The sequence below is a fragment of the Panthera uncia genome (genome assembly GCF_023721935.1).
Source record: "Panthera uncia isolate 11264 chromosome C1 unlocalized genomic scaffold, Puncia_PCG_1.0 HiC_scaffold_3, whole genome shotgun sequence".
Lineage (NCBI taxonomy): Eukaryota > Metazoa > Chordata > Mammalia > Carnivora > Felidae > Panthera > Panthera uncia.
In genome coordinates, this window is record NW_026057584.1 from 54,386,271 (window position 1) to 54,408,671 (window position 22,401).

Consider the following 22,401-nt stretch of genomic DNA (forward strand, 5'->3'; position numbering starts at 1 on the left):
AATCCAGATGTTCCAGGCCCTCCTTTGAATGTAACCATCACTGACATAAATAGATTTGGGGTTTCACTGACATGGGAACCGCCAGAGTATGATGGAGGAGCTGTGATCACAAACTACGTTATTGAATTGAGAGACAAGACTTCTATCAGATGGGACACTGCCATGACAGTAAGAGCTGAAGATCTATCTGCAACTGTCACTGATGTGGTAGAAGGACAGGAGTATAGTTTCCGGGTCAGAGCCCAAAACCGCATTGGAGTTGGAAAACCAAGTGCAGCCACACCTTTTGTCAAAGTTGCTGATCCAATTGGTAAGCTCATCAAAACAAGGAAATAATTACTTCATGAAATCCATAAATTAAGTCTATTAATTAAAATAAATTGGAGTTAATGAAAAGATAGAACATCAGAAAGATGTGAGCAAAATCATAGAAATCCAGGCTGTGCCTATCATAGAAATCCAGGCTGTGCCTACTTTTACTCAGTGAATTCAGTAAACCTGCTATTTTAATGCAGATGATAGCAATGGTTACACGTTATCTTAACAAACTGTTACTGAATTCAATGGTATGTTCCAACTCTTTCTTCCATTCCAGAGAGACCAAGTCCTCCTGTGAACCTAAAATCCTCAGATCAGACTCAGTCATCAGTTCAGCTCACATGGGAACCTCCTCTGAAAGATGGAGGAAGTCCAATATTGGGTTATATAATTGAGCGGTGTGAAGAAGGAAAAGATAATTGGATTCGTTGCAATATGAAACTTGTCCCTGAACTGACTTACAAGGTAGGGAGCTTATATCTAAAAAAATATTCAATGTATGATCATGGACTTAAATGTATGTGTGTGTGTGTGTGTGTGTGTATTTTTCTTACAACTATTGATTCATACTTTAGGTTACTGGATTACAAAAAGGAAATAAATATTTATATCGAGTATCTGCAGAAAATGAAGCTGGTGTTTCAGATCCATCTGAAATTCTTGGTCCTCTAACTGCTGATGATGCATTTGGTAAGTGGATATTTTATTTTTAGATTTAATAGCTTAATATAGCTTAATAGCCTTAAATATAGTGCTGGAGACTCATTAATTTTTCTTTTTGGTAGCTGAACCAACAATGGACTTAAGTGCATTTAAAGATGGTCTAGAAGTTATTGTCCCGAATCCTATCAAGATCCTGGTTCCAAGTACAGGCTATCCAAGGCCAACTGCAACCTGGTCTTTTGGAGATAAAGTACTAGAAGCAGGGGACCGTGTGAAAATGAAAACCTTATCTGCCTATGCTGAACTTGTCATTTCTCCAAGTGAACGTCCAGACAAGGGCATTTATACACTGAAATTAGAAAATCCCGTAAAAGTAATTTCTGGGGAAATTGACGTCAATGTGATTGGTAAGGAACTAAACTTTTGTTACATATGGTGATTTGACAGTATTAACAAATATTGGTTCAATCTATTACCGATATTGATTTTGGACTACCTTTTTTTTCAGCTCGCCCAAGTGCACCCAAAGAACTGAAATTTGATGAGATAACCAAGGACTCAGTACATTTGACTTGGGAACCACCAGATGATGATGGAGGGAGTCCATTAACTGGATATGTTGTTGAAAAGCGAGAAGTCAGCCGGAAAACATGGACTAAAGTGAGTTTTGAGCAGCAATGCAACTCACAGAAAAAAGAGTGGGGGGAATCCCAGAATGCTGGGATGCCATGCACAGTTTACATGGTTTAAATTTACCTTGCTGAAAAAGACCCAAAAACTTCTCTTAAATGCCTTGATGCTAATGCTTCTTGAGGTAGTTCAACCAAGATTTGGTATAACTACCTTATTTTGTGCCTTACCAAATTTTCTACTGTTTGCTAAAAAATAAAATTACCTATTCACTTGGTACCTGATGAGTATCCAGTGTGCCCTATGAAACGATCAGCCATTCTAAGGACACTAAGTATTTAACTCCCTGGTCATCAAACTTCTCACTCCACTAGATTATCTTAGTTGGCCCAATCTACCATTTGTTTTCTCTTCAGTTTATTACTGTTATTTATTCATTTCTCATTATTGTTTTTTACCTTGATTTAAAAGCATATTTCTAATAACCAAGCTGGTGGAAAGAACCAATACCTTATTTGACACCTTTTTAATGTGTATAAGTTATGAAAGTCTCACCTTAATATAAGGTTCAAATATTGTGTCTTACTCTGCAAATTTTTCCCTAGTGTAAAATTAATAACCCTTACCATTAAAAAAATTTTCCATTTGTATCACTGCTTGTCGTAAAAATCTTTGACTCAGGCTTTTGAGAAACGAGTAATTATATTTCTTTGTCCCAGGTTATGGACTTTGTGCCTGACCTAGAATTCACAGTTCCTGATCTTGTTCAAGGGAAAGAATATTTATTTAAAGTCTGTGCTCGTAACAAGTGTGGCCCAGGAGAACCTGCTTATGTTGATGAACCTGTAAATATGTCAGCTCCTGCAAGTGAGTACATTCTTGATGGTTGCTTATGGAGCCTCTTGTTACCTTTTTTTGCTTTGAGACCAGGAGTCGAATTTATGGGGGAACGGCAGGGGCAGGCAATATGGAGATTTCATAGATGGCCTATCTAACACTGACTCTCTTTAAAATGTTTATAGCGGTACCTGACCCACCAGAGAATGTTAAATGGAGAGATAGAACAGCCAACAGCATCTTCCTAACATGGGATCCACCTAAATATGATGGTGGTTCACGCATCAAAGGATATATAGTTGAAAAATGTCCACGTGGTTCGGATCGATGGGTTGCCTGTGGGGAACCAGTTGCAGACACAAAGTAGGGTTTTTGTTTGTTTTTAATATAATCTGTTGTCAAATTGGCTTACATACAACACCCAGTGCTCATTCCAACAAGTGCACAGAGTAGGTTTTTATAATTATTTGACACAAGAGTAAATGTTTCATCTTACTAAAATTAGTGTTTTTCTTTTAGAAAATCTATTAGTTTTTTTCATTGATAATTCCTCTGGTGTGCTTGTCCGACTTTAAAGAGTGCTACTGAACTTATCCCCTACCCAAGGTGTTCATTAGTTATAATACTGAAGCAATCCAGAATTAATTTAAGGAATAAATAGTGTTATACGAAGAGAAGGTATGAATTTTAGAAAGATCATATAAAACAGGTTGTGTGCATTATAGTAAAATATACCATTTTATTTTCTGATAGAATGGAAGTAACAGGTCTTGAAGAAGGCAAATGGTATGCCTACCGCGTGAAGGCCCTGAACAGGCAAGGTGCTAGCAAACCAAGCAAACCCACAGATGAAATCCAGGCTGTGGATACACAGGGTATTTATTTTTGGTTTTTGTATTATTAACCAGGCCTCTGCTTTTAATTTTGTTTGAGCTTGCTAACATTATAAATCATCTTTTCCAATTTCAGAGGCTCCAGAAATTTTCCTTGATGTGAAGCTCCTTGCTGGTCTCACTGTAAAAGCAGGAACTAAAATTGAACTTCCTGCCACTGTAACTGGAAAACCTGAACCTAAAATAACTTGGACAAAAGCCGATATGCTTCTGAAGCAGGACAAAAGAATCACCATTGAAAATGTTCCTAAAAAATCCACAGTGACCATCATTGATAGTAAGAGAAGTGACACTGGCACATACATCATCGAGGCTGTCAACGTCTGTGGTCGGGCCACTGCTGTGGTAGAAGTGAATGTCTTAGGTAAGAGAGGCCATCATTTAAAAAATGCACAGACTCATTTCAGTTACTTTTAAAAATAAAACATGATTTTTTAAATGATTTTTTCCTGAGTGTATAATGTCATCCACAGACAAACCTGGACCACCAGCTGCTTTTGACATCACAGAAGTGACCAATGAGTCATGTCTTCTAACATGGAACCCCCCACGAGATGATGGTGGGTCTAAAATCACAAACTATGTTGTGGAGAGAAGAGCAACTGACAGTGAAGTGTGGCACAAGCTCTCATCAACTGTCAAGGATACAAACTACAAGGCAACCAAATTAACACCCAACAAAGAATACATCTTCAGAGTTGCTGCAGAAAACATGTATGGTGTTGGTGAACCAGTTCAGGCTACTCCAGTAACAGCTAAATATCCATTTGGTAAGTTTCTCTTTAATAAGTTGGCCAAAAATTTTTAAAAAGATACTTGTGTCAAACTTGGATTTGGGTGTCATATTTATATATAGGGCATATAACACATCGTTATCCTACCTATAGATCCACCTGGACCTCCAACTCGCCTAGAACCTTCTGATATCACTAAGGATGCAGTTACTCTCACATGGTGTGAGCCAGACGATGATGGAGGAAGCCCAATCACTGGATACTGGGTTGAAAGATTAGATCCTGATACTGATAAATGGGTTAGATGCAATAAAATGCCAATAAAGGACACAACATATAGGTATGTCCAATATCTCCATCAAGGTGTTAAGACAGCAGTATATACAATTTTTAATTCTCAAGCATTCATTTTGATTACAAATTCTTATATATTAACCATAACATTTTAAATTATTTGTACTTATATTTTGTATTACCACATGATCTAAGAAATGATATAAATTCCATTCAAGGGCACATTTCTTAATTTCCTACTATAAAATATTAACTTTCTGTGAGTTTCAAAGTGTTTGGTCTTCCAGTATATTATGATCATGATTTTTTATAGATCTTAGAATTACATTAGTACATTCAATCAAATCGAAAGTTAAAAGGCAATTTTAAAATTATATTGAAATATTTTCAGTTAAATTTCCAAATCAGTTTTTCACAATTTAAATAAATTAGTTCCTTCCATGTAAAATACATAGAGGCTTCTGCTTATCATGGTATTCAACTCATACTTTGTCCCTAATTCAGAGTGAAAGGTCTCACCAATAAGAAAAAATACAGATTCCGTGTGTTGGCTGAAAATCTTGCCGGACCTGGAAAACCAAGCAGATCAACTGAACCAATCTTAATAAAGGATCCAATAGGTATTGTTTATATATTTTTATGTGGTCATTTTGAAGCTTATATTAACTCCTTTTTTGACAAACCTAAATCATGGTTTCATTTCATTGGTTTGCAGATCCTCCATGGCCTCCTGGAAAACCAACTGTGAAAGATGTAGGCAAAACATCATTGATGTTGAATTGGACAAAGCCAGAACATGATGGAGGGGCAAAGATTGAGTCTTATGTCATTGAAATGCTAAAGACTGGAACGGAGGACTGGGTCCGAGTGGCTGAAGGTGTTCCCACCACTCAGCATTTTCTCAAGGGTCTCATGGAAGGGCAGGAATACTCATTCCGAGTTAGAGCTGTGAACAAGGCTGGGGAAAGTGAGCCCAGCGAACCCAGTGACCCTGTGCTCTGCAGGGAAAAGCTGTGTAAGTCACTCTTGATGTTTAGTGTATATAAATTCCTCTAATGTAGGTCTGAGAACTACAGTATGAGAAAATATGAAAAACTCATAACTAGATTGCTTCATCATTGCTATGTGACTTCCTAGTGACTGCTAGAGAATTCAGTGAAGACTGAGTATTGGACAATAAAAAAATTGAATTTTTCTTTTTTTCTTCTTTAGATCCTCCATCACCACCTCGCTGGCTTGAAGTTATTAATATCACAAAAAATACAGCAGACCTCAAGTGGACAGTTCCTGAGAAAGACGGAGGGTCCCCCATCACCAACTATATCGTGGAAAAGAGAGATGTGAGGCGAAAAGGCTGGCAAACAGTGGACACAACTGTCAAGGACACCAAGTGCACAGTAACCCCACTGACAGAGGGTTCTTTATATGTGTTCCGAGTTGCTGCAGAAAATGCCATAGGACAAAGTGACTACTGTGAAGTTGAGGACTCTGTTCTGGCCAAAGACACCTTTAGTATGCTAACTTAATATTTGTGACACTGTTCGTACTGGATTATCATTTTTCCCTCTGTTTTTTCTAACTATTGAATGTTTTGCTTCCAGCCACCCCTGGACCACCCTATGCTCTGACAGTGGTTGATGTAACCAAGCGACATGTTGACCTGAAGTGGGAACCACCTAAAAATGATGGTGGAAGACCAATACAAAGGTAGAATTTTAATTAATTTACAAAGGATAATTTATACTCAGCTGAAAATTCTTAACTGTATTTTCTCTATTAACACTAATGAACTGCTTTATTTCAATAGATATATCATTGAGAAGAAAGAAAAGTTAGGTACCCGTTGGGTGAAAGCTGGAAAGACCTCAGGACCTGACTGTAACTTCAGAGTAACTGATGTCATTGAAGGAACAGAGGTCCAGTTTCAGGTTCGGGCAGAAAATGAAGCTGGAGTTGGTCACCCAAGCGAACCCACAGAAATCCTGTCAATTGAAGATCCAACAAGTAAGTAGTGTCAATTAAACAAAGGATATCATCTAGAGCTTGATGACGAGATTGTGGATGTGAATGTTTCACTCTTTTTTCAGGTCCTCCTTCACCTCCCCTTGATTTGCATGTGACTGATGCTGGGAGAAAGCACATCGCCATTGCCTGGAAGCCTCCAGAGAAAAATGGTGGAAGTCCTATTATAGGATATCATGTTGAAATGTGTCCGGTAGGCACTGAGAAATGGATGCGAGTTAATTCTCGCCCAATTAAAGACTTGAAATTCAAAGTTGAAGAAGGTGTTGTTCCTGACAAGGAGTATGTTCTGAGAGTGAGAGCTGTCAATGCTGTTGGTGTCAGTGAGCCATCTGAAATCTCTGAAAATGTGGTTGCCAAAGACCCAGACTGTAAGAACACAGTTTCTTTCAATTAATAAAACAGACTTTGCTTATCATACATTGCATTTTGACATATCTTTTTTTTCCTTTTTGGATATCTTACAGGCAAGCCAACAATTGATATGGAGACTCATGACATTGTTGTTATTGAAGGTGAAAAGTTAAGAATTCCTGTTCCCTTCAGAGCTGTCCCAGTTCCAACTGTTAGTTGGCATAAAGATGGCAAAGAAGTTAAAGCAAGTGACAGATTAACAATGAAGAATGATCATATCTCTGCACACCTCGAAGTTCCCAAGAGTGTCCATGCAGATGCTGGAGTTTATACCATTACACTAGAGAATAAGCTTGGCTCAGCAACTGCCTCAATCAATGTCAAAGTCATAGGTAATCAGTCTTTGATGAAATACAAGATATTATTCTTCACACATTGGGAAAATTAGTTAACTTTGTAGTGTTAGTATAAAGGGCTTCATGAGTTGGCTATTTGTAAACTAAATTGCTTCTCATATGGAAAGAAATCATCTGGAAAACAAGTAATTATAGAAATGAAATTGCTAGTTAAACTCTGATTAAACTAATTTACTTCTGTTGTAATTATTGGCATGTGAAGTACTAAATAAAAGATACAGCATACCCAAAGAATGTTTAAATTGCCAATATTCATTTATTAATTGTACTTGCATTTTTCCATAGTGTACTCACCAGGATTAGTAATACTTTCTGCCCCCTCCCACACAGATGATGTTTAAAAATTGGGTGGGGGTGATTTTCACTTAGAACAAAAACTCAGAGGAGTTACATATGTTTAGTAATTGGGGCCAATGACGCTAAATAGCCTTCAGCATAAGGCGGCAGAGGGGCGTTCCAGCACATCAAAGATTATCCCACCCAACAGGTGGATAGTCTCAGAGAAAGAAAGAGTGTACTTTTAACATGCTGACTTTTCAGATTACAATAATAATTATCACTTTATTTCTGATAGGCCTACCTGGACCATGCAAAGATATTAAAGCAAGTGACGTGACCAAGAGTTCTTGTAAATTAACCTGGGAACCTCCAGAATATGATGGTGGAAGCCCAATCCTTCATTATGTCCTGGAACGCAGAGAGGCTGGGAGAAGGACGTACATACCAGTCATGTCTGGTGAGAACAAGCTGTCTTGGACTGTAAAAGATCTCATACCAAATGGTGAATACTTCTTCCGTGTTAAAGCTGTCAACAAGATTGGTGGAGGCGAATATATTGAACTGAAAAATCCGGTCATTGCTCAAGATCCAAAGCGTAAGTTGGGGCATGGATGTAACATAGCTAGGAATTAATATGCAGTTTTTTACTTAAAAAAAGATGGGTTTGTGCATGGGTACATATTAACCATTTTTTTCCTTATTGTTCAGAACCCCCTGATCCACCTGTAGATGTTGAGGTCCATAATCCTACAGCTAAAGCAATGACTATTACATGGAAGCCACCTTTGTATGATGGAGGGAGCAAAATAATGGGTTACATCATAGAGAAGATTGCTAAGGGTGAAGACAAATGGAAGAGATGCAATGAACACCTAGTACCAGTCCTGACCTATACAGCAAAAGGACTCGAAGAGGGAAAGGAATACCAGTTCAGAGTGCGAGCAGAAAATGCTGCTGGTATTAGTGAACCTTCTCGAGCCACTCCTCCAACCAAAGCTGTAGATCCTATTGGTAAGTTTTGTTTAATAGGGTTGCTGTTTGCCCGTGGCACAATCAAGGAGAATAATGTTTTGTCAATGTTTTGATCAGAATTGAGAACAATTATTGTTTTTAATCATTACAGATGCTCCAAAAGTCATTATGAGAACAAGCCTAGAAGTGAAACGAGGTGATGAAATAGAACTTGATGCAACTATTTCTGGGTCACCTTACCCGACTATTACGTGGCTAAAGGATGAAAAAGTTATTACACCAGAAGAAATTAAAAAGCGAGTAGAACCCACAATTAGGAGGAGGAAGGGTGAAGTTCAAGAAGAAGAACCATTTGTCCTGCCTCTAACACAACGTTTGAGTATCGACAACAGTAAAAAGGGAGAATCTCAGCTACGTGTCCGAGATTCTCTCCGACCTGACCATGGCCTGTATATGATCAAAGTTGAAAATGACCATGGTATCGCAAAAGCTCCTTGTACTGTCTGTGTGCTAGGTACGTAGGTAAAACTACACTTCTCAATGGAAGAAAGTCTATATGAAGAGTTTCAGTAAAACTTAAAAAAGGGGTTTTGGCAGGGGAGGTGGGGAAGGGGGATAAAAGAAGTAGGAAATAGCTTCAGCAAGTTATCCTCAGTCCCATTTTTCCTGCTGGCTATGTAAACAAAATCAATCCACCTTGGTATTTGTTAGCCATACAAAGACAGATGTAGAAAAAGCAGAAGTTTATGTTAAAGGGGCATGCTAACATTTACATTTTCCTTTGCAACCATTTCTACACAAAATTTTAATCACTGCTATCTTTTGAAATATTAGATACACCAGGGCCACCAATCAACTTTGTATTTGAAGATATTAGAAAGAACTCCGTCCTCTGTAAATGGGAACCACCCCTTGATGATGGTGGCAGTGAAATTATAAACTACACTTTGGAAAAGAAAGACAAGACAAAACCTGACTCAGAATGGATTATTGTCACTTCAACACTTAGACACTGCAAATATTCAGTGACAAAACTGATTGAAGGGAAAGAGTATCTCTTTCGTGTAAGAGCTGAAAATAGGTTTGGGCCTGGACCGCCATGTGTTTCAAAGCCATTTATAGCTAAAGATCCATTTGGTAAGGTTCTTTTAGCATCTACATTTTGCCTTTTATCATATGCAAGGGTATATTCATTATCATAGCTTATAAACTTGAATTTTTAGGTCATACTAGAGAATTAATTCAAATATGCCATTTTTTTTTTTATCAGAACCACCTGATGCACCCGATAAGCCCATTGTAGAAGACATTACAAGCAACAGTATGCTAGTGAAATGGAATGAACCAAAAGATAATGGAAGCCCCATCTTGGGTTACTGGCTTGAAAAACGTGAGGTTAATAGTACACATTGGTCTCGTGTCAACAGAAATCTTCTGAATTCTTTGAAGACCAATGTAGAAGGCCTATTAGAAGGACTCACCTATGTTTTCAGAGTATGTGCTGAAAACGCAGCTGGACCTGGAAAGTTCAGTCCGCCTTCAGACCCCAAAACAGCACGTGATCCAATCTGTAAGTAATTTCTTATGAAGAGAGTGGGGTACAGCATGGTGACTATAATTAAATCACTTCATCCAGTTAATTAAGTACTATATTATATACCTGAAAGTTGTTAAGAGAGTAGATCTTGAACGTTATCAGTACCAAAAAAAAATAATTAATTATGTAAGGGGAGGGAGGTGTTAACATTGTGGTAACCATTTTGTAATATATGCATGTATCAGATCATATTGTACACCTTAAATTTACAAAAAAACAAGCAAAATATTAAATACCTACAGACATATATTAAGGTTGCAATGTAAAATTTTAAACATCTTGTACATATAGCTTAAAAGTTTCACAAAGCAATACTTACCCCATATTACATGCAATGCGCTATGAAAAAAAGTGGGATAGAGTAAGCTACTGTGCATTTTAAAATCTTCTGGGAGTTTTGATTTGTGTATCTACATTCATTCTAGCTCCACCTGGGCCACCTGTCCCAAGAGTCACCGACACAAGCTCTACAACTATTGAACTAGAATGGGAACCCCCAGCTTTCAATGGCGGTGGGGAAATTGTTGGCTACTTTGTTGATAAGCAGCTGGTTGGAACAAACGAATGGTCACGTTGCACGGAGAAGATGATCAAGGTCCGTCAGTACACAGTCAAAGAAATCCGAGAGGGTGCCGATTATAAACTTCGAGTGAGTGCCGTCAATGCTGCAGGTGAAGGACCACCAGGAGAAACGGGACCGGTTACTGTGGCTGAACCACAAGGTAACTTAAAAGTTGCATGGATCCATGCAATAAGATTATGGACATTTTTCCACCATAGGATTTTTTTTTTCATCTTTCTTGGACTAACGTATTACTGTTCTCTTTAAACAGAGCCTCCAACTGTGGAACTAGATGTTTCTGTCAAGGCTGGCATACAAATAATGGCTGGGAAGACCCTTAGAATTCCAGCTGTGGTAACTGGTCGTCCAGTGCCTACCAAAGTATGGACCATAGAAGAAGGGGAGCTGGATAAAGACCGTGTTGTAATAGAGAATGTTGGAACCAAATCGGAACTAATTATCAAGAATGCATTGAGAAAAGATCATGGCAGATATGTGATTACAGCTACCAATAGCTGTGGTTCCAAATTTGCAGCAGCCAGGGTAGAAGTTTTTGGTAAGGAATGTTACATGGATTTTCATAGGGTTTTTCTAAATGATACAATTTATTGCACTGATTTTTACGTTTGTTTGTTTTAATTTTTCAGATGTTCCTGGACCGGTTCTTGACTTAAAACCTGTTGTGACAAATAGAAAGATGTGTTTGCTTAATTGGTCTGACCCAGCAGATGATGGAGGAAGTGAAATCACAGGATTCATTATTGAAAGAAAAGATGCTAAGATGCATACCTGGAGACAACCAATAGAGACTGAGAGATCTAAATGTGACATCACAGGTCTCCTTGAGGGACAAGAATATATGTTCCGTGTGATTGCCAAGAACAAGTTTGGCTGTGGCCCTCCTGTTGAAATAGGACCAATTCTTGCAGTTGATCCACTAGGTAAAAGAGGTTTTCATTGTGTTTATAAAGTAAATACTGTTTGCTTCTAGTTATGTCATTTATTTATTGAGCCCTATGACTTCAAACTCCCAAGAGTCTCATGGTCTATAGCAAGAGAGTGATAAGAAAGGTGAATCAAAAAACTACTGGCAACTTTAAGAATATCATACTTGCTATAATATCAATGTAATTTTGCACAAAACCATGTATGGTTTCACGTACTGAAAAAACCTGAATCTACCAGAGCTTAACAACAACCTACAAACAGGTAGAAATACTACATCTTGGCAATCGAATACTCTGGAGTGATTAATTTAATGCTTTAGTAGTTAAAGGGAGTTCACTGTTTTTGAAGGATTACAGGATATACAACAGCCTTATGATAAATGCCTTAGTCTTCCTTTAGCCCTCAAGTAGTCTCCACACTGGAAGGATATGGATGCTCAGAGTCAGAGAAAGCCACCAGAGAGTAGAAAAGCAACCAAAGGAAATCTCCTTAAGCAGTATGAGCAAATGTGAAACTCTAAAATTGCACACACTTGGTAGTGCATACTGACATCCCATCACATCCTCCCTGTAACAGCTCATCTCAAAAGTGTCTGCTCTAGCTCAAGTTGTGCCACAAGTATCAAAACAGAGCTGAGCTTCCACTGCAAAGCTCTGCTTCCAGTTACAGTGACAGTTCAACAGGAGATTAGTTTTACCATGCAAAGTTATGCTTTGTTTTGTCCTTTGGGCCACGAAACTACAGAAGCGTCACATAAATTCTCTTTCCACTCCATTTTAAACCCACACTTGAGGCAACATGGTTCTAAGTGTGTTCAGCAGACACATGCACTGTCCTTTAATAAAGGAAACGCTTTGCTCCCAGCTGGTCATTCAGAGCAAAACTTCACAGACCTTCTCTCCTACTTCATTAGGACTGGAAGCTTTCCCAGTGACAGAGGTAAAATATCTAAAATGCTAAAAATAACAAAAGTCTACATTCCCTTTGATTTATTTTTAATCAATAATTTTTACTCTAAGAAAAATTCTGCCTGTATAAATGCCTATAATTCTGGTAACTGATATGTTTTTGGAAGGATTTTAAAGATGGATGTAAGGTTTTGCCAAACAGAAACTTATTTCTCACATAATTAATTTAAAGTGAAATGCTATTTCCTATATGAATATTTATTTCATGCTTGTCATTTCAACTTGCCTCTGGTTAAAGGTCCTCCAACATCTCCCGAGAGGCTCACATACACAGAAAGGACAAAATCCACTATCACCCTTGACTGGAAAGAGCCCCGCAGTAATGGCGGCAGCCCCATCCAAGGTTATATCATTGAAAAACGGCGTCACGACAAACCTGACTTTGAAAGAGTTAACAAGAGACTCTGCCCAACCACATCTTTCCTGGTTGAAAATCTTGATGAACACCAAATGTATGAATTCCGTGTCAAAGCCGTCAATGAAATTGGCGAAAGTGAACCATCTCTGCCTCTTAACGTGGTCATACAGGATGACGAAGGTGTGGAATCTGTGCATGATTTTAGTGCCTTTTACAGCGCGGCCTTTATCTTCATAAGTTGAGCAAATATACTTAGGACTATGCATTTTTTTTTCTTTCCTTTCTCTTTACAGTGCCTCCAACTATTAAGTTGCGCTTGTCTGTTCGAGGAGACACTATCAAAGTTAAGGCAGGAGAGCCTGTTAACATCCCTGCAGATGTGACAGGCCTTCCAATGCCTAAGATTGAGTGGTCCAAGAACGAAACTGTGATCGAAAAACCCACTGATGCACTTAAGATAACCAAGGAAGAAGTATCCCGAAGTGAGGCAAAGACGGAGCTTAGCATTCCCAAAGCAGTCCGGGAAGACAAAGGCACCTACACAGTTACTGCTTCCAATCGCCTGGGTTCAGTGTTCCGAAATGTTCATGTGGAAGTATATGGTAAGGGACCCGTTTTCTTCTATCAAGATGAAATCCAGTACCTTTTTAAGAATGGCCTTCTCATTCTCCTGTGTTGGTTCCTTCCCAGATCGTCCATCACCACCAAGAAATCTTGCTGTTACTGACATTAAGGCTGAATCTTGCTATTTGACATGGGATGCCCCTCTAGATAATGGGGGCAGTGAAATTACCCATTATATCATTGACAAACGTGATGCAAGCAGGAAGAAAAGTGAATGGGAGGAAGTCACCAACACTGCTGTAGAGAAGAGATATGGGGTAAACTATTCTAAATATTTACTTATACACATTAAAAGGACACGACTTTGAATTAACACCATTAGGGCATAACCTGGGAATTTAATGATTAAACTCAAAACCACACACAAAAAGATTTAGCACAGTTTTTAGCACCATGTACATAAGGCCACTTAGTAAATACTATTTGTATATAAATTCTTTTTTACTTGAGAGATCCAGTATTAGGTACAATAAATTCACATATTCTCATTTTAAAATGCTTTCTCCACATTTGAGCCTATTTATTTTTTAACTATATATTTATTTGCTTTTATAGATTTATTTTTATAGTCTCCCCTACCAAAATAACTTGAATTTTAAAATAAGTGAAAATCAACATAAGTATGTTGTTAAGAAATCACTATTCATTTGATTTCTAGGTCTGGAAACTTATCCCCAATGGTCAGTATGAGTTCCGAGTTAGGGCAGTGAATAAATATGGAATCAGTGATGAGTGCAAATCAGATAAAGTAGTCATTCAAGATCCCTTTCGCCCTCCTGGACCTCCGGGAAAACCAAAAGTTTTGGAGCGCACCAAAGGGTCGATGCTAGTAAGCTGGACTCCTCCTCTGGACAATGGCGGGTCTCCAATTACTGGCTACTGGCTCGAGAAGAGAGAAGAGGGAGGTGCCTACTGGTCACGTGTTAGCCGAGCACCAATTACCAAAGTGGGATTGAAAGGCGTGGAATTTAACGTTCCGCGTTTGATTGAAGGTGTTAAATACCAGTTCCGAGCAATGGCAATAAATGCGGCAGGAGTTGGCCCTCCCAGTGAACCATCAGATCCAGCTGTTGCAGGAGATCCTATATGTAAGTATGCTTCCATTTCCGGAATTTACAAAGGGCAAAGCCACTAAATGGATAATTCTCTCTTAAATTGCCTGCGTTTTTCTATAACAAAATTTTTTTTTATTAAAGTAAAAAGTTTCATAGAGTATCAGAAGCATAGATGTATGTGTATACGTATACACACTACATATACATATACACACTACACATATCTATACGTATGCATACATACACACATGTATACACATACCTAAAATCATATAGTTTTTAAATTCTTGGTTTAAACCTAGTATTTTATGAGGAATCACAATAATAGAGACCCTGGACTATAAGCTCCTCTCTGCTCTCCTACCTTAAATAAACGCCTAACCCCTAATTAGATACTGTGGACATTATCTCCCTCCCTGTTTAGACCCTCTAGGTGGAGTTCAACAAAAGGCAAATGTTAACTTTTCAATAATATTTATTGAACAAAGATACGAGATTCTCAAGCACAGTCTGTGAAGTGAAATTAAAAAAAAAAAATTCTTCTGAAAGATCTATTAGCAGATAAGTTCAAAAATTAAAATAGCATGGCCTTAATGGTTAATTATATTTGCTATATATCTGAATAGATTATCTGCAGAAAAAGAATTCAGCTATTTGTTAAGACTTAAAATACTCTAAGTTCTATATGGAGTACATCTATAAAATGAAGCAGTCATTCATTCAGCAAGCTATATTGAACATGTGCTATGTGCAAGGAACTGTGCTAGGCACTAGAGAGGAAGAGGTAGGGTTAAAAAGAACAGAGTAAAAGACTTTCTATAATTGTAAAGCACCATCAGAAATGTTATGTAATTATTACATACATTGACCCTGTCCCTAAAAGGCATTATGATTAATTTGTGTTCAAAGGTTTCCCAACTAATGACAAAATTATTTTTTAAATATTAAATTAAAGATGAACATAGGGGAATGGAAGAAAAATAAGATAAAAAACAGAGAGGGAGGCAAACCATAAGAGACTCTTAAATACAGAGAACAAACTGAGGGTTGCTGGAAGGGAGGCAGGTGGGGAGATGGGCTAACTAGGTGATGGGCATTAACAAGGGCACATGTTGAGATGAGCACTGGGTGTTACATGTAAGTTATGAATCAGTAAATTCTACTCCTGAAATTATTACACTATATGTTTACTAACTTGGATTTAAATTTATAAATAAATAATCTGACATATTTTTTCTAAAAAAATAAATAAGTTTTTAGTAGATTCAAAGGGATTTTAAAACGAAAATAGCTTTTCACCAATTGTGTGTAAATAGAATATAAATCTATCTAGAGATAGTTGAGTAGTCTTTCTAATTCCAGTGAGTTGCCTGCTTTCTTTTGTTTTCACATCAATGCTAAATGAAAAAAGACTATTTCTTATGTTCTCTTCTCTAGAAGGTAATTTATTCTTTTGGCATTCCTATTTTAGTATTTAGTAGATTAAATCTAGCATCCTATTGGCTTCAAAACTTGATATATATATTTTTTCTTTATTAGATCCACCTGGCCCACCTTCTTGCCCAGAGGTCAAAGATAAAACAAAGTCTAGCATCTCGCTAGCATGGAAACCTCCAGCCAAAGATGGTGGCAGTCCAATCAAAGGCTACATTGTAGAAATGCAAGAAGAAGGTACTACTGACTGGAAAAGAGTAAATGAGCCAGACAAACTGCTAACTACCTGTGAATGTGTGGTACCAAATCTGAAAGAACTCAGGAAGTACAGATTCAGAGTGAAAGCTGTCAACGAAGCTGGTGAATCTGAACCAAGTGATACAACTGGAGAGATCCCTGCCACTGATATTCTAGGTACCAGCCCTTTATTACATTTCTGTCTTCATCTTTTGATCTCATGAAATTAATTTCCTGAAGATATGTCAATTACATTTTTTGAAAAAGTAAACTAAATCCTATTATATTATTCATGGTACTATAGAGGCACCAGAAGTTTTCATTGATATTGGAGCACAAGACTGTCTGATTTGTCCAGCTGGCTCACAAATTAGGATTCCTGCTGTCATCAAGGGACGCCCGACACCCAAATCATCTTGGGAATTTGATGGAAAGGCAAAGAAGGCAGTGAAGGTAAGAAAAATATAATTTTCTGTGTCTTCCGGTGAATCACTCTAAGGAATATTTATACCACAACTGTCTTCTTTTCTAATAGGAGGGAGTTCATGATATACCCGAGGATGCACAGGTAAAAAGAAAAAATTGAAATGATTCAGAACATGGTTGGCTGCAATAATGGTTTTACTTCATCCAATGTATGACTACTGTTTTCTTTCTATAGCTGGAGACAGCTGAAAACTCATCAGTAATTATTATTCCGGAGTGCAAGCGATCTCATTCAGGCAAATACAGCATCACAGCCAAGAATAAAGCAGGACAAAAGACAGCAAATTGTAGAGTTAAAGTCATGGGTAAGAAAGACTTTAAAAGGGACCATAGAATAAGAACAAATTATTTTAAACAAAGTGACATTGTTTATATTGTGATTTGCATCCAACAGATGTACCAGGGCCACCCAAAGATCTGAAAGTCAGTGACATCACAAGGGGTAGTTGCAAACTCACATGGAAGATGCCAGATGATGATGGAGGAGACAGGATCAAAGGCTATGTTATAGAGAAGAGGACTATTGATGGAAAAGTCTGGACTAAAGTCAATCCAAACTGTGGAAGCACCTCATTTGTAGTTCCCGATCTCATTTCTGAACAGCAATATTTCTTCCGTGTGCGGGCAGAAAACCGTTTCGGTATTGGTCCACCTGTGGAAACCATTCAGAGGACCACTGCCAGAGATCCAATATGTAAGTTTTTAACCGAAGATTAAAGTAGTTTCTCAAGAAATATACCATTATAAACAAGGCTTAATACTTCTTTTAACTATTTTTAAAGATCCTCCTGATCCCCCTATTAAACTCAAGATTGGCCTCATAACAAAGAACACGGTACACTTATCATGGAAACCCCCAAAGAATGATGGAGGCTCCCCTGTCACCCACTATATTGTTGAGTGCCTTGCATGGGATCCTACTGGGACAAAGAAAGAAGCATGGAAGCAGTGCAACAAACGCGATGTGGAAGAACTGGAATTTACTGTTGAAGACCTCATAGAGGGTGGAAAATATGAATTCAGAGTCAAGGCTGTCAATGCTGCAGGAGTCAGCAAACCTTCAGCCACTGTTGGCCCTGTGACTGTCGAAGATCAGACATGTAAGTACCAGTGTATTAACAGAAAATGTCCTCTTTATGAATCCTTCCTAGAAATTTAATATTTGTCCAAAATAAAAAGAAATATCTGTACATCAGGAAGCTACCATGAATTGAGTGTGAACATGGGCACATTAATCACTCATTCCCTCAACTTTTATACAGAATTATCAAATTTCCTTACATATTACCTTTCCCTTATTTAAAGGAGATGACGTTTAGATTTCCTTACTATAATTTTCTGCATGATCCTCAAGAGGGGAAGAAACTAAGCAGTTATTTGCTCAGTGAGTGCTAAGACCCATTTATCTTCATAATCAAGTTTCTTTTTCTCTATTTAAGAAAAAGATATATATAAATAGACAAATTTTATAGACAAATATGGTAGAAATTCTTCCTCTGTTACCATCACTACTGCTGTGTGTTCAGTTTTTTCTTCTAAATTTGGGGGGGGGGGGGCGCATGTAGTCACTACCCTCTCTACATTTTCTTCTACTGGATTCCTGGAAAATGGAAAATTGCTTTGCATCTACTAGCAGTTATCTTTCTTAAAAAGGGAATTTATCTTAGAATAAAAATAGTCCTGTCATAACTCTGCTTATTAAAGGGAATATGCATGCATATTAAAGGGAGTATCATGATAGAACTCCCAAGACTAAGCTACTACAATCTTCACTTCTCTCTGCCCCTTTTCAGTATCTACATGTATAATAACATTAGGTAAGAGAGAGCCAATAGCCAATACATAGCCACATGTAGATCCAATAAAGGATGATGACTACATTACCTGCCCTCCGAAGTCATATAATTAGTTGAAGTCAAATCTGTTCTTCATATTGTGCTATGAAGTCTGCCTATAGTAGATACAAATAGCTTTATAGGCACTGTAAATTCTACTTCTGGTCCCTAATGACCACCTTTTTTTTTTTTCTTTTAAATCATCTAGGCCCACCATCAATTGATCTAAAAGAATTCATGGAGGTTGAAGAAGGAACAGATGTTAACATTGTAGCCAAAATTAAAGGTGTGCCATTCCCGACACTAACCTGGTTTAAAGCTCCTCCAAGGAAGCCTGATAAGAAAGAACCTGTTCTCTATGACACCCATGTCAACAAACTGGTAGTGGATGATACTTGCACCTTAGTTATTCCACAGTCTCGAAGGAGTGACACTGGCTTATATACCATCACAGCTGTGAATAATCTGGGAACAGCATCAAAGGAGATGAGACTGAATGTGCTTGGTAATGTTTTCCTGGCTTTATTAAAACTATGTTTTTCTGTTCCTAAATATACTATTTGGCTTTAAAATCATTCTTCTAATATTTTTTTTTTCCTTTTTTAAACCATTTTAGGTCGTCCTGGCCCTCCAGTGGGACCAATAAAGTTTGAATCTATTTCAGCAGATCAAATGACATTATCTTGGCTTCCACCTTTGGATGATGGGGGGTCTAAGATTACAAACTATGTAATTGAGAAGAGAGAAGCTAACAGGAAGACATGGGTGCATGTCTCCAGTGAACCTAAAGAGTGCATGTACACAATTCCCAAATTGCTAGAAGGCCACGAATATGTATTCCGAATCATGGCCCAGAATAAATTCGGCATTGGGGAGCCTCTTGACAGTGAACCTGAAACAGCAAGAAACCTCTTCTGTAAGTAGAACATATTTGCTATACAAAATCACTCTTACCTGTTGTTTTTCATGGTTTCTTATAGATCAATGTGATTTTTGTTCTTAGCTGTCCCTGGAGCACCAGATAAACCAACAGTTAGCAGCGTGACTCGCAACTCCATGACTGTCAATTGGGAAGAGCCAGAGTATGATGGAGGCTCTCCTGTGACAGGATATTGGCTAGAAATGAAAGACACCACTTCGAAGAGATGGAAGAGAGTTAACCGAGATCCTATCAAAGCCATGACTTTGGGTGTTTCTTATAAAGTAACTGGTCTTATTGAAGGTTCTGATTATCAATTCCGTGTGTATGCAATCAATGCTGCCGGTGTGGGTCCACCAAGTCTGCCATCAGACCCAGTCACTGCCAGAGATCCAATTGGTAAGCCTTGAAACCATTCCTCCCCCCACCCCCTCACAGTGCCATGGAAAAGGCAAGAATACTGATGTATACTGGTTCTTTCCAGCCCCTCCTGGTCCTCCACTTCCCAAAGTCACAGACTGGACTAAATCCTCTGTCGATTTGGAGTGGTCTCCTCCACTAAAAGATGGTGGGTCTAAAGTAACTGGATACATCGTTGAATATAAAGAAGAAGGAAAAGAAGAATGGGAGCAGGTACTTAACACTTGGAATTATGGAAATATAAATAAACTGAAAATGTAGCAGTTATCCTCAATCCCATTAATCCCATTGTATTTTTTATTAAGAAATCAGAGAAATAACAATTATAAAATAACATAATTACAAATAATCCAAACATCTGTTATGTCAAAAATCTGATCAAAGGTTAAGTTATATTATCATTAATTTCTCTTTTGGCTATAAATTCTAAAACGGTGGAAAAAATTAAGAGTACATTTTTCAATCATTTGGCATAATATTAAAACACAATTCCTGGAAAGACATTTCAGTCAGCATTTACCTATAATATCTGATACCCAATACATAAACTAGCAACAATTTTCCCAGACTAGTTAAATATGCTGTTGGCTATGCTTTAGAAAGCCATTAAAATAAGAAGCTACAAAGAACTGAACGCTTGTGATCCTTCCCCAGGGTAAAGACAAAGAAGTGAGAGGAACAAAGCTTGTTGTGACAGGGTTAAAAGAAGGAGCTTTCTACAAATTCAGAGTTAGAGCAGTCAACATTGCCGGCATTGGAGAACCTGGAGAAGTCACAGATATCATCGAAATGAAGGACAGAATTGGTAATTATTCATACTTCTATTATTTTATCAATATTTGTGTTTTGTATTGGAAATGAAAACCACATTTGTAATTTTCAATTGTGTTCCAGTGTTGCCTGACCTTCAGCTAGATGCCAGTGTCAGAGACAGAATTGTGGTCCATGCTGGAGGGGTGATCCGGATCATCGCGTACGTGTCTGGAAAACCTCCTCCAACTGTCACCTGGAACATGAATGAAAGAGCATTACCTCAAGAAGCTACCATTGAGACCACAGCCATCAGCTCATCCATGGTCATCAAGAATTGCCAGAGGAGTCACCAAGGTGTCTATTCTCTTCTTGCCAAAAATGCAGGTGGAGAAAGAAAGAAGACCATTATCGTTGATGTATTAGGTAAATACTTTGAATTTGTCCATGCAGTTTTTAAAAATAACATCTTTACTTCAACTACAATAAGACTATGTAATAATAAAACTGTTACATATACTTTGGAAACTTAAAAAATTACCAACAATCCCATTGACCGCTATTTGCATTTTTTAAAATTACTTTTTTAACGTTTATTTATTTTTGAGAGATGGAGCTACCGAGCATGAGCGGGGGAGGGGCACAGAGAGAGAGAGAGAGAGTGTGTCAGAATCCGAAGCAGGCTCTGGGCTCTGAACTGTTAGCACAGAGCCCAATGCAGGGCTCAAACCCAAGAACTATGAGATCATGACCTGAGCTGATGTCGGACGCTCACCCGACTGAGCCACCCAAGTGCCCTGACCACTATTAGCATTTAAAAAAATTTCCTCTTTGCTTTTTTATCCTATACATATTTTATATTGTTATACTTCTATAAACAGTTTTATATGTTACCTTTTTATATAACATTAAAAAGTTATGTTTTTATATTATATAAAAACAAAGTTTTTTATAACAAAGTTTTGTGTTTTGCCTTGTTACGTAACATGCCACCATAAGCATTTATGTTTTATATAGTTTTCACAAAAGAAACTTTCCTGCCAGTGTACATGAATATCTAACAAAGATTGATCAATTTCTTATCATGAGAGTGTATCCTTATTTGCTAATTATCTTAATAAAGCAAACATCTGTGAAAGGTTTCATATTCTAATTGAAAAGCATCATTTTTGGTTATCAATATTGCACTTCTAGTCACTAAATATAGAGGTGAATTCTACAAGGCTTTTTCATGCCTCTTGTTGGCTGCTTTATTGTAGTGATTTGCTCAGAAAGCAAAGTTCTCCCACTCAGATTTCTCTCTCAGCATGTCTCTAACACAACCATACCCCAAACAGTGAGTTTTTATGTGAGAATAACTGGTTCTCTGTTGAACATAATTAATGTTATGTAAACATGTTACATTTTCATTAATGATAATGGCATAAGGAAAAAGATCTCATTGACCAATAGTCCTATAAGCTTTTGGGTTAGTTTCAAGCTCCTAAACACCTTTTACTTTAACTTGAGAAGTGGTACCTTTTCAGATTAAATTCTAACCCTCTCAAAAGTCATTCTGAGATTTGGGGACTCCTGTGCTGCTTTCTGATTTTTTAGTCATCTAGAAAAAGTTCTCTTTCCCTTTCCCCTCTGGAGAGTAAACTAGACACAAAAAGTAGCCAGCCATGCCACCCCTCACCCCTCTCCTGTCTCCTTCTGTGCATTCTCCTTCCGGCAGCTCTTCCTATCTGACTTACAAATTAAACATATATATATATATATATATATATATATATATATATATATTTATATATTTA

At 37.7% G+C, this 22,401-nt stretch overlaps 1 protein-coding gene across 50 annotated transcripts in view; it reads left to right on the plus strand.

Annotated features, from left to right (window-relative positions):
* The window catches only part of TTN (titin), a 275,095-nt gene that overhangs the window by 182,959 nt on the left and 69,735 nt on the right, over positions 1-22,401 (plus strand). For all 50 annotated transcript variants that reach the window (XM_049615442.1, XM_049615431.1, XM_049615432.1 and 47 more), the window contains 42 exons: positions 8-310; positions 596-783; positions 894-1,008; positions 1,104-1,388; positions 1,490-1,641; positions 2,331-2,478; positions 2,634-2,811; positions 3,202-3,323; positions 3,418-3,705; positions 3,815-4,111; positions 4,229-4,415; positions 4,874-4,989; positions 5,085-5,384; positions 5,582-5,881; positions 5,971-6,076; positions 6,177-6,373; positions 6,457-6,762; positions 6,859-7,137; positions 7,736-8,035; positions 8,149-8,451; positions 8,564-8,926; positions 9,247-9,549; positions 9,683-9,982; positions 10,435-10,731; positions 10,843-11,127; positions 11,219-11,512; positions 12,726-13,025; positions 13,139-13,447; positions 13,536-13,726; positions 14,128-14,557; positions 16,064-16,372; positions 16,500-16,648; positions 16,731-16,763; positions 16,857-16,986; positions 17,076-17,375; positions 17,464-17,781; positions 18,725-19,021; positions 19,133-19,432; positions 19,520-19,834; positions 19,920-20,068; positions 20,510-20,660; positions 20,750-21,031. In XM_049615442.1, coding sequence (XP_049471399.1) covers positions 8-310; positions 596-783; positions 894-1,008; positions 1,104-1,388; positions 1,490-1,641; positions 2,331-2,478; positions 2,634-2,811; positions 3,202-3,323; positions 3,418-3,705; positions 3,815-4,111; positions 4,229-4,415; positions 4,874-4,989; positions 5,085-5,384; positions 5,582-5,881; positions 5,971-6,076; positions 6,177-6,373; positions 6,457-6,762; positions 6,859-7,137; positions 7,736-8,035; positions 8,149-8,451; positions 8,564-8,926; positions 9,247-9,549; positions 9,683-9,982; positions 10,435-10,731; positions 10,843-11,127; positions 11,219-11,512; positions 12,726-13,025; positions 13,139-13,447; positions 13,536-13,726; positions 14,128-14,557; positions 16,064-16,372; positions 16,500-16,648; positions 16,731-16,763; positions 16,857-16,986; positions 17,076-17,375; positions 17,464-17,781; positions 18,725-19,021; positions 19,133-19,432; positions 19,520-19,834; positions 19,920-20,068; positions 20,510-20,660; positions 20,750-21,031 — 10,275 coding nt within the window. The remainder of the gene's footprint in view (positions 1-7; positions 311-595; positions 784-893; positions 1,009-1,103; positions 1,389-1,489; positions 1,642-2,330; positions 2,479-2,633; positions 2,812-3,201; positions 3,324-3,417; positions 3,706-3,814; positions 4,112-4,228; positions 4,416-4,873; positions 4,990-5,084; positions 5,385-5,581; positions 5,882-5,970; positions 6,077-6,176; positions 6,374-6,456; positions 6,763-6,858; positions 7,138-7,735; positions 8,036-8,148; positions 8,452-8,563; positions 8,927-9,246; positions 9,550-9,682; positions 9,983-10,434; positions 10,732-10,842; positions 11,128-11,218; positions 11,513-12,725; positions 13,026-13,138; positions 13,448-13,535; positions 13,727-14,127; positions 14,558-16,063; positions 16,373-16,499; positions 16,649-16,730; positions 16,764-16,856; positions 16,987-17,075; positions 17,376-17,463; positions 17,782-18,724; positions 19,022-19,132; positions 19,433-19,519; positions 19,835-19,919; positions 20,069-20,509; positions 20,661-20,749; positions 21,032-22,401) is intronic.